At 38.2% G+C, this 12,077-nt stretch overlaps 1 protein-coding gene across 8 annotated transcripts in view; it reads left to right on the forward strand.

The window, feature by feature from the left end:
- Nucleotides 1-12,077, forward strand: part of SPATA6 (spermatogenesis associated 6) — a 152,722-nt gene that overhangs the window by 103,654 nt on the left and 36,991 nt on the right. For 4 of the 8 annotated variants that reach the window (XM_081485159.1, XM_081485158.1, XM_081485154.1 and 1 more), the window contains one exon: nt 3,503-3,602. In XM_081485159.1, the coding sequence (XP_081341285.1) occupies nt 3,503-3,602 (100 nt within the window). Of the gene's footprint in view, nt 1-170; nt 219-390; nt 523-3,502; nt 3,603-12,077 lie in introns of all 8 variants that reach the window. The other 4 variants (XM_081485160.1, XM_081485156.1, XM_081485161.1 and 1 more) reach the window with 3 other exon arrangements.

The raw sequence follows: 12,077 nt of genomic DNA on the forward strand, positions 1-12,077 counted from the left end.
CTGCACATTTGAGTCTCTGATTTTCAAGATGTGTTACATACATAGCCAATAACAAGGCCTGCCAATATATTTCCATAAGTGCAGCAACACTTTCTATCACAAATGCAGGAGATTAAGATTTAGATATAGTTGATCATCCATTCCCAAAAAAGATGTCCTTTTCATTATAGGAGACTGGAATGCAAAAGTAGGAAGTCAAGAAACACCTGGCGTAACAGGCAAGTTTGGCCTTGGAGTACAGAATGAAGCAGGGCAAAGGCTAATAGAGTTTTGCCACGAGAACGCACTGGTAATAGCAAACACCCTATTCCAACAACACAAGAGAAGACTCTACACGTGGACATCACCAGATGGCCAACACCGAAATCAGATTGATTATATTCTTTGCAGCCAAAGATGGAGAAGCTCTATACAGTCAGCAAAAACAAGACCAGGAGCAGACTGTGGCTCAGATCATGAACTGCTTATTGCCAAATTCAGACTTAAATTGAAGAAAGTAGGGAAAACCACTAGACCATTCAGGTATGACCTAGATCAAATCCCTTATGAGTATACCGTGGAAGTGACAAATAGATTTAAGGGTCTAGACCTGATAGACAGAATGCCTGATGAACTATGGACAGAGGTTCGTGACATTGTACAGGAGACAGGGATCAAGAAAATCCCCATGGAAAAGAAACGCAAAAAAGCAAAATGGCTGTCTGAGGAGGCCTTACAGATAGCTGGGAAGAGAAGAGAAGCAAAAAGCAAAGGAGAAAAGGAAAGATATTCCCATCTCAATGCAGAGTTCCAAAGAATAGCAAGGAGAGATAAGAAAGCCTTCCTCAGCGATCAGTGCAAAGAAATAGAGGAAAACAACAGATTGGGAAAGACTAGAGATCTCTTCAAGAAAATTAGAGATACCAAAGGAACATTTCATGCAAAGATAGGCTCGATAAAGGACAGAAATGGTATGGACCTAACAGAAGCAGAAGATAATAAGAAGAGGTGGCAAGAATACACAGAAGAACTGTACAAAAAAGATCTAAATGACCCAGATAATCACGATGGCGTGATCACTCACCTAGAGCCAGACATCCTGGAATGTGAAGTCAAGTGGGCCTTAGAAAGCATCACTACGAACAAAGCTAGTGGAGGTGATGGAATTCCAGTTGAGCTATTTCAAATCCTCAAAGGTGATGCTGTGAAAGTGCTGCACTCGATATGCCAGCAAATTTGGAAAACTAAGCAGTGGCCACAGGACTGGAAAAGGTCAGTTTTTGTTCCAATCCCAAAGAAAGGCAATGCCAAAGAATGCTCAAACTACCGCACAATTGCACTCATCTCACATGCTAGTAAAGTAATGCTCAAAATTCTCCAAGCCAGGCTTCAGCAATATGTGAACCGTGAACTTCCAGATGTTCAAGCTGGTTTTAGAAAAGGCAGAGGAACCAGAGATCAAATTGCCAATATCCGCTGGATCATCGAAAAAGCAAGAGAGTTCCAGAAAAACATCTATTTCTGCTTTATTGACTATGCCAAAGCCTTTGACTGTGTGGATCACAATAAACTGTGGAAAATTCTGAAAGAGATGGGAATACCAGACCATCTGACCTGTCTCTTGAGAAACCTGTATGCAGGTCAGGAAGCAACAATTAGAACTGGACATGGAACAACAGACTGGTTCCAAATAGGAAAAGGAGTACGTCAAGGCTGTATATTGTCACCCTGCTTATTTAACTTATATGCAGAGTACATCATGAGAAACGCTGGGCTGGAAGAAACACAAGCTGGAATCAAGATTGCCGGGAGAAATATCAATAACCTCAGATATGCGGATGACACCACCCTTATGGCAGAGAGTGAAGAAGAACTAAAGAGCCTCTTGATGAAGGTGAAGGAGGAGAGTGAAAAAGTTGGCTTAAAGCTCAATGTTCAGAAAACTAAGCTCATGGCATCTGGTCCCATCACTCCATGGGAAATAGATGGGGAAACAGTGGAAACAGTGTCAGACTTTATTTTTTTGGGCTCCAGAATCACTGCTGATGGTGACTGCAGCCATGAAATTAAAAGACGCTTACTCCTTGGAAGGAAGGTTATGGCCAACCTAGATAGCATATTTAAAAGCAGAGACATTACTTTGCCAACAAAAGTCCGTCTAGTCAAGGCTATGGTTTTTCCAGTGGCCACGTATGGATGTGAGAGTTGGACGGTGAAGAAAGCTGAGCGCCGCAGAATTGATGCTTTTGAGCTGTGGTGTTGGAGAAGACTCTTGAGAGTCCCTTGGACTGCAAGGAGATCCAATCAATCCATCCTAAAAGAGATCAATCCTGGGTGTTCATTGGAAGGTCTGATGTTGAAGCTGAAACTCCAATACTTTGGCCACCTCATGCGAAGGGTTAACTCATTGGAAAAGACCCTAATGCTGGGTAGGATTGGGGGCGCGAGGAGAAGGCGACGACAGAGGATGAGATGGTTGGATGGCATCACCGACTCGATGAACATGGGTTTGGGTAGACTGCGGGAGTTGGTGATGGACAGAGAGGCCTGGCGTGCTGCAATTCATGGGGTCGCAAAGAGTCGGACACGACTGAGCGACTGAACTGAACTGATCATCCATTATTGATTGCATTCTTTAAAACAGATTATGTAAATCATTTATCCTGCCTAACAGTTTATACTTTGTGTAAACACATAAAATTATAACTTTGTAAGGGCAAGCTAGAAGCTAGAAGGTTTTAAGCAAGCTATTAGCATTTTAGTAACTCATTCCTTTATAATGAATCTGTCTGCAATGTGGGAGACCTGGGTTTGATCCCTGGTTTGGAAAGATTCCCCTGGAGAAGGGAACGGCTACCCACTCCTGTATCTTTTCTGGAGAATTCCATGGTCTGTATAGTCCATGGTGTCGCAAAGAGTCGGACACGACTGAGTGACTTTCACTCACTTCCTTTATGAAGAAATTATCAAGAATATGTCATGTAGATACATTATAATCAGATGGATGTAGAAATTTTCATTATCACTTATATAAAGCAAAATAGTTTAATTATACTAGTGCCAGTTTTGAGTTTGGGAAATGCATGAGAAAGAGAAATGATGGGCTGCTTTACTTCTTCTTTGGCATGTTTAATTCCAAGAATGGAAAATAATTTTAAAGGTACTATATGTGGAATTATTGCTCTAATATAAAAATTTATATCTTTGTTTAGAGATAAAGCTCTAAAGAATTATATATGGACATTGTTAAAATGGTTAGGTATATAGATTTTCTGTCCCCAAAGCATGTCCAACTTTGTTAGACTATTAATTGAACATATTGTGAGGACCTAATACTACAGTTGAGGTTGAGTATCTGATTTTATATCTGTCTCTCATCCTAAGTCAAAGAAAGGAAATATGTTATTCTAATCCTTATATGTTATCACAAAGGGATAAGAAAAAATAACTGTGTATCTGGCATTTGGTGATTTATTTTTCTCTCTCTCTGGCTGCCAGTCATCTTTGCTTTTTATGCCTACAGGTTCCATTCTGATTGGTGTTCACCTTCCAACTGTGATGAGATCCATGACCGGGTAAAGAATGTCTTGAAATCACATCAGGCTCATCAAAGACATTTATATGTTAGTGTCTACATTTTTCTCTTAAAGGCTTTTTTTTTTTTTAATTAGGCATGAAAACCACCCAAGATTATTAATGCTCGCCATATTTAATCCCTGGGAAGGAAAAGAAAAGATACAACAACCTCCATTTAATGGAAGTCAGTGGTTTAGCTAAAGGCAACATATCTAACTTCCTGCTTGACCTGAGTCATTATGCAGAATGTTTGACACAGATCATGTTAACTATAAAAAAATATTAGTGATAACTATCTCATAAAGAGTAAGTAGTGACTTAATGATAATTTTTCACAGCCTTCAAAATATGGGAACTCTTGTTTTATGACCCAGAATAAATTCCATTTCCTACAAATAGATTTGATTGAGTGGTAGAATGAGAGAAGGGATGAGACATGTGTTTTGGAGAAGTTTCCCAGCTGATTTTTTCTGTTAATTAAATACTTAAAAGAGGGAAAGAAGAGGTCAGGTTTATCACTTTAGTACTAAATAACATCAGTATGAGAATCTGACATAAGGCAAATGAACATATAAATGAATGACAGGTGGGAAGTAATTACAGTATATTATTCTTTTTATGTTTGATATCTTGTTTCAGTTATTCATTTAAAAACAATTGTTTATCAGGAGTCATGTTGGACACCAAGCTTGGTCCTGGGGATATAACTGGATTATGTGACAGTGGCATCATTTTATACAGTTGAAAGCTTCTATTATGCATACTGATTTTAAATTAAACTTGTGTTCAAAATATACTATAATTACAGATAGTCCCAGTGACTGCCTCTCCCAAGGTTAACATTATCCTAACTTATAATAACAAGATTAGAAGTGTTAGAAGATTAGAAGTAAAAGTATTGAATAATTTTTATGTTTATAGCAGTGACATCCTACCATGTCTTTTCCCTTTTTTTTCTTACTTATTTCATTTTGTTTTTCCAGTTGGGATATTTTTGCAGTGCAGACATCTTGTTACATACTTCTTCACTCTTTCTGCTGCATGGTATTACATTGTGTGAAAATACTACCATTGGTTAATACATTCCTCTGTTGATGGACCTTTGGGTTGTTTCTGGTTTGAGCTATTTTAGAACTGTTATGAACAGCATGTATCCTCAGATAACATTCAGTTCAGTTCAGTTCAGTCGCTCAGTCATGTCTGACTCTTTGCAACCCCATGAACCACAGCACACCAGGCCTCCCTGTCCATTACCACCTCCCAGAGTTTACCCAAACTCGTGTCCATTGAGTTGGTGAGGCCATCTAACCATCTCATCCTCTGTCGTCCCCTTCTCCTCCTGCCTTCGATCTTCCCCAACATCAGGGTCTTTTCAATTGAGTCAGCTCTTCGCATCAGGTGGCCAAAGTATTGGAGTTTCTGCTTCAACATCAGTCCTTCCAATGAACACCCAGGACTGATCTCCTTTAGGATGGACTGGTTGGGTCTCCTTGCAGTCCAAGGGACTCTCAAGAGTCTTCTCCAACACCACAGTTCAAAGCATCAATTCTTCGACACTCAGCTTTCTTTATAGTCCAACTCTCACATCCATCCATGACTACTGGAAAAACCATAGCCTTGACTAGTCGGACCTTTGCTGGCAAAGTAATGTCTCTGCTTTTTAATATGCTGCCTAGGTTGGTCATAACTTTTCTTCCAAGGAGTGAGCGTCTTTTAATTTCATGGCTGCAGTCACCATCTGCAATGATTTTTGGAGCCCCAAAAAATAAAGTCAGCCACTGTTTCCACTGTTTCCCCATCTATTTGCCATGAAGTGATGGGACCAGATGCCATGATCTTAGTTTTCTGAATGTTGAGCTTTAAGCCAACTTTTTCACTCTCCTCTTTCACTTTCATCAAGAGGCTCTTTAGTTCTTCACTTTCTGCCATAAGGGTGGTGTCATCTGCATATCTGAGGTTACTGATATTTCTCCCGGCAATCTGAATTCCAGCTTATGCTTCCTCCAGCCCAGCGTTTCTCATGATGGACTCTGCATAGAAGTTAAATAAGCAGGGTGACAATATACAGCCTTGACGTACTCCTTTTCCTATTTGGAACCAGTCTGTTGTTCCATGTCCAGTTCTAACTGTTGCTTCGTGACCCGCATACAGGTTTCTCAATAGGCAGGTCAGATGGTCTGGTATTCCCCTCTCTTTCAGAATTTTCCACAGTTTATTGTGATCCACACAGTCAAAGGCTTTAGCATAGTCAATAAAGCAGAAATAGATGTTTCTCTGAAACTCTCTTGCTTTCTTGATGATCCAGCAGATGTTGACAATTTGATCTCTGGTTCCTCTGCCTTTTCTAAAACCAGCTTGAACATCTGGAAATTCACAGTTCATGTATTGCTGAAGCCTGGCTTGCAGAATTTTGAGCATTACTTTACTAGCGTGTGAGATGAGTGCAATTGTGTGGTAGTTTGAGCATTCTTTGGCATTACCTTTCTTTGGGATTGAAATGAAAAGTGACCTTTTCCAGTCCTGTGGCCACTGCTGAGTTTTCCAGATTTGCTGACATATTGAGTATACATTTTATTTGGGTGTGTTGCCACCACTGTATTGCTCAGTCATAAACTATATAAACATTGAGCTTTTCCAAATGATTTTAACAATTTACACTCCCACTGCCAGTGTGTATGAGTTCAGTTTGTTTCATATGCTCACTTCTACTTGATAGATTGTGTGCGTGTGTCTGTGTGTGTGTATTCATACATGCATTTTAATTTTGGCATTTTGATTGTGAGTAGTTTTATCACATAATGGTTTTAATTTGCTGTTTCCTGGTGACTAGTTTATTGGCTATTTGGGTATTCTCTTTTGTGAGTATTTGTTCAAGTTACTTGCCCATTTTTATACTGTGTTGTCTCTTAATTTGTTAAAATTTCCATGAAAATTCTTGATATGTTAGATACATGTTTTATAATTTTCTTTTCCCACTCTGTGCCTTGCTTTTTCTTTCTCTTAGTGATATCTTTTGATGAAAAGAAGTCCTTAAGTCCAATGAATCCAATTTATTTTTTTATTAGCATTTTTAGAATGTCTTATCAATGGAAATAATCAATAAACAATCTAAAATAGGAATAGAAAAGTTTTATTAGAGCCAAACTGAGAACTATATCCCAAGAGACTTGAATTGTGAAGGAGTAGCACTTGAATTTCGGAGAAGGCAATGGCACCCCACTCCAGTACTCTTGCCTGGAAAATCCCATGGACGGAGGAGTCTGGTAGGCTACAGTCCATGGGGTCGCTAAGAGTCGGACACGACTGAGCGACTTCACTTTCACTTTTCCCTTTCATGCACTGGGGAAGGAAATGGCAACCCACTCCAGTATTATTGCCTGGAGAATCCCAGGGACGGCGGAGCCTGGTGGGCTGCCACCTTTGGGGTCTCACAGAGTCGGACACGACTGAAGTGACTTAGCAGCAGCACTTGAATTGTGTTCTGCCAGACTATAAAATGGAGGAGGCTTATATCAGCAAAACCCACAGAGTTATAGATAGATGAGTTAAATAAGGATTGGTTATGGTCCGAATTGGCTGTGTAGTCACAAGAGGAGACCTTGTGACCTAAGATTGCAGCTGACTGCTGCTGCAGATGTTGTCTTGAGAATTGCTAGTATCCTTGAGTTCGATAAAGTTCAGAAAATATCAAATTCTCTGTGATGCAGGAACATGTCTTAAACCATATCCACAGTGACCATGTAGCTCCATTTTGGATGCCTGAACCACAGTTTATATCTTGTCAGAACAAAGAAAAAGCACCAAACATTACAGGGGTACACAGGTACAGCCCTTCAAAGTTTGAAGAGAGATGCGTTAGCACATACACAGCAAGTCAGCATGACCGTGGTATTTGAGAGGGGAACCTCATCTTAGAAGGAATACTAGCATTCGTATCATGGGAAGTGGGGAATTTATCCCTTTCAAGTGGACGTTCTGAACAGTCTGGTTAGTGCAAAGTGCATTTTTTGTGGGGTTTTTTTTTTTTCCTTTTTTTAGTTAAAACAGTTGTATAGTGCACGTTTGACAGGCCATAAGAACTGCTGGCTGTAGTTAGCATAAAGTTCAAGCCACATGATGGACAAGCCAGAATGACTTCTCCATCCCTCAATATGTGAAAATTTCTTCTCTTAGTCTACTTCAAGATTCCATCCTATGTTTTCTTCTAAAGACTTTTTGTTTTCTTTCACATTTAAATATATGATCTAGTTGGAATTATTTTTCTGCATAGTGGTAGGAAGGTGGCAAATTTCAAGAAAGTTTCAAGTTCTATGACTGTGGATGTCTGTTTTTCTTTCTAGTTCTGTTAAGTTTGTTTTATATATTTTGAAGCCATGTTGTTGATTGGATACAGATTTCAGACTACGATACAAACCTTTTATTGTGAAGTGTCCCTTTTTATTTCTAGTATTGTTTCATGTTTCATAGTACTTTGTAGCAGCACCTACACTGCTAGGTGTATAGTTATAGCAACTTTATTTTGGCCATATATACATGGTATATATTTTCCATCCTTTTTTTAATCAATATATTTAAAGTGTGTATCTTGTGAATAGCACATGAGATTTTTTCCAGATTGAAAATCTAGAATTTTTATGTCTGATGCAGCTTTCATTTGAATTAATAACTTTTTTATAATCCTTTTACTTTTTATTAACTTGTTATTCATTTTTTTTAACTATGTTATTGGTTGCCCTACACATTGCAACTTGCATACAAAACAAATTATTTCTTTGTTGACCTTGCCAATAATGTTGGGACCTAAAAACATTTAACTGTTTTTTTAACCTGCCTTATTTTTTTGATATCTATTATCTTGCATTTTGATTCTACATATATAAAACACACAACAAATTCATTTTGTTTGTGTAGTAATGTTTATTCATTTTAATCCCATATTTACCCTTTCTGTTATTCTTTATCCTTACTGAGATTCTATGTTCCAAGTTCAGTTTTTGAGTCATCTTCCTCCTCCCTGCAGTACTTTCTTTCATGTTACTATCCTGGCTTTGAATTCCAATTTTGTTTGTTTAAAAACATCATGGTTCCACTTTTATGTAGGGTAGTTTTACTGGATATAAAATTCTGTATTATATCCAGGTTGGTTGCTGTTTCCTTTTGGCACTTTACCTTTCTATTTTTTGGCCATACCACAGGGATCTTAGTTCCCCAATCAGGGATTGAACCTCTGCTCTCAGCGGTGAAAGCATGGCGTCCTAACCACTGGACCACTAGGGAGTCTCCTCCTTTGGCACTTTATAGAAGCCATTCACTGTCTTCTGGCTTCTTCTGTGTCAGTTGAAAAGTCACCTGTCATTCCTTTGAAGTACTGTAGGATTTCCCTATGCTGTTGCATATAAGATTTGCTTTTCAACGTGTTTAGTAATCTTACTATAATATGCCTAAATGTAATTTTCTTGGATTAATTCTACATTGTTTGCAGAGCTTCTTAAATTTTTAGGTTGATATCTTTCGTCAGTTTTGGAAAACTCATTCATTCTTTCTTTAAACATTGCTTCTGTTCCAATACTGTCCCTCTGGAATTTCAAATTACATGTATACAGGGTCTTTAGACTGTATATCATATGTATCTTATACTTGTTTTGATGTCAGTTTTACACATTCCTGAAAAGAGAAGAAACAATACATCCGAGGTCGTCTCATGATATCAACATTTCTTCTAATATCACATAGATAATGACGTTACAAGAAAAGAAAAATAGACCAAGACCCCATATAATGCATACATAAAAATCCTTAACAACATGTTAGCAAATTAGAATCAGCAGTATATAAAAATGAAAATGTATCATAATCAAGTGGACTTATTCAAGAAACACAATGTAAATTCATCCTATTAACAGATTAAATACATTTTGTTCTGTGTCATTTCAATAGAAAAAGTATACAGCCAAGTTTAACTCTATTCATGATAAATGCTCTTGGTAAAGTTGAGGTAGAAGCATACTTCCTTAACCTAGTAAGAAGCATCTTTGAAAAACCTACTGCTGACATTATACTTAATGGTGAAAGACTAAATGCTTTCCCCCTAAGCTCAGAAGCAAGGCAAGCAAGCCCTCTCTCACCATTCCTTTAACATCATACGGGGAGTCTTAGATAATACAGATAGATAAGAAAATAGATAAAAGGCATAAAGTTTAGAAGGGAAGAAACAAAACTATATTTGCAAAGGATATGGTTATTTATGTAGAAAATTCCAAATGATCTACAGAAAAACTCCTAATAAGTAAGTTTATCAATGTCACAGGATAAAAAGAAAGTAATTGTTTCCTATATACCAGCCATGAACAATTGGAATTTTTTAAAAGAAAATCCATACAGTTTACAATAGCACCAGAAACTAAAGTGCTTACATATACTTCTAACAGGATTATACAGAATGCAGGATCTGCATTCTGAGAACTACAAAACACTGTTGAAAGAAATCAAAGAAGATAGAACTAAACAGAGAGGTACGCCATATTCATTGATTGGAAGACTTAATGTTAAGATGTCAGTTTTTCCTAGTTTGAATTCTAGATTCAATGAAATCATAAAGCCCCATCAAGCTTTCAAAAGGATATTGACAAGCTAATTCTAAAATGTGAATGGAAGAGTACTTGAGATACCAACGCAGTTCTGAAAGAACAAAATTGGAAGATCCACCATCTAATTTTACAACTGAACTGTAAAGCACAGCAGTGAAGACTGTGTGTGTGTGTGTGTGTGTGTGTGTGTGTGTGTGCGCTCAATCACTTAGTTGTGTCCAACTCTTTGTGACCCTGTGGACGGTAGCCTTCCAAGCTCTTCTGTCCCTGGAATTTTCCAGGCAAGAATTCTAGAGCCAGTTGCCATTTCTTACTCCAGGAGATCTTCCTAACCCACGGACTGAACCTGAGTCTTTTGTGGCTCCCCCACTGGCAAGTGGATTCTTTACCACTGTGCCATCAGTGAAGACTGTGGGATTGACTAACTTACAGACACAGATATCAAGAAATAGAAGAAAAACTCTGGAAATAGACCCACACAAGTACTGATTTTTAACAAAAGTATAAAGCCAATTAAATGGAGTCTTTGCATTTTTAACACGTGGTTGTGGACAACCAAAAACAAACTGCTGACACATAATTAAAAATATATCAAAAATATATCATAGACCTAAAGCATAATCGGGGCTTCCCTGGTAGCTTAGCTGGTAAAGAATACGCCTGCAATGCAGGAGACCCAGGTTTGATTCCTGGCTCAGGAAGATCCCCTGGAGAAGGGATAGGCTACCCACTCCAGTATATTGGGGCTTCTCTGGTGCCTCTCAGATGGTAAGGAATCTGCCTGCAATGCAGGAAACCTGGGTTAAATCCCTGGGTTGGGAAGATCCCCTAGAAGAGGGCATGACAACCCACTCCAGTATTCTTCCCTGGAGAATCCCCATGGACAGAGGAGCCTGGCAGGCTACAGTCCATGGGGCTGCAAAAGAGTTGGACATGACTGAGCAACTAAGCACAGCACAAAACATAGTAGAAAATCCATTTAATTTATATTTTTAAATGACTTTAGATATGACGTCAAACACATGATCTAAAAAGGAAAGTGAAAGTGTTAGTTGCTCAGTCATATCTGACTCTTTGTGACCTTGCATACTGTAGCCTTCCAGGCTTCTCTGTCCTTGGGATTCTCCAGGCAAGAATATTAGAGTGGGTTGCCATTTATTTCTGCAGATGATCTTCCTGACCCAGGGATCAAACCTGGGTCTCTTGCATTGCAGGCATATTCTTTGCCATATGAGCCACCAGGGAAGCCTTATAAAGGAAAAGGCAAGTTATTGATAAATGTTATTAAAATTAAAAATTTTAGCTCTATGAAGACACTTAATAGAAGATTAACCCTTGTCTGAATGAAAATATTTGTAAATCACATATATAATTAGGGACTTGTATCCAAAACTAAAATATATAAAAACAACTCTTCAGGCTCAACAATAAAAAAATAAATAACCCAATTAAAATTGGACAAATGATCTGAACTGACATTTTATCCAGTTAGCATATGAAAAGATGCTCAATAGTCATTATAGAAATGCAAATTAACACAACCTGAGATACTGTTACACACCTATTGGAATTTGTTAAAGGAAACTACACCCCAGTGCTTCCCTAAAAAGAAACCCCACAAATGCTGTCAAGGATATGGAACAACAGGAATTATCATTTAATGCTTGTGGGAATGCTCAAACATACTGCCACTCTTGAGGACAGTTTGAAGGTAGTTTTGTGTAAATTTAAGCATACACTTGCCATATGACCCAGCAGTCCTTCTCTTAGCTATTTACCCAAGTGAACTGAAAGCATATCTTCACACAGAAACCTGTACGTGAATGTTTATAGAAACTTTATCCATCATTTCCAAAAACAGCATGTTCTTTAATTATGAACAGTGAACAAACCATGGTATAGCCATTCAATGGAATATAATTCAGCAATAAAAAA

This window comes from Giraffa tippelskirchi, chromosome 5 (assembly GCF_054371585.1).
Source record: "Giraffa tippelskirchi isolate mGirTip1 chromosome 5, T2T-mGirTip1v1.2.pri, whole genome shotgun sequence".
Lineage (NCBI taxonomy): Eukaryota > Metazoa > Chordata > Mammalia > Artiodactyla > Giraffidae > Giraffa > Giraffa tippelskirchi.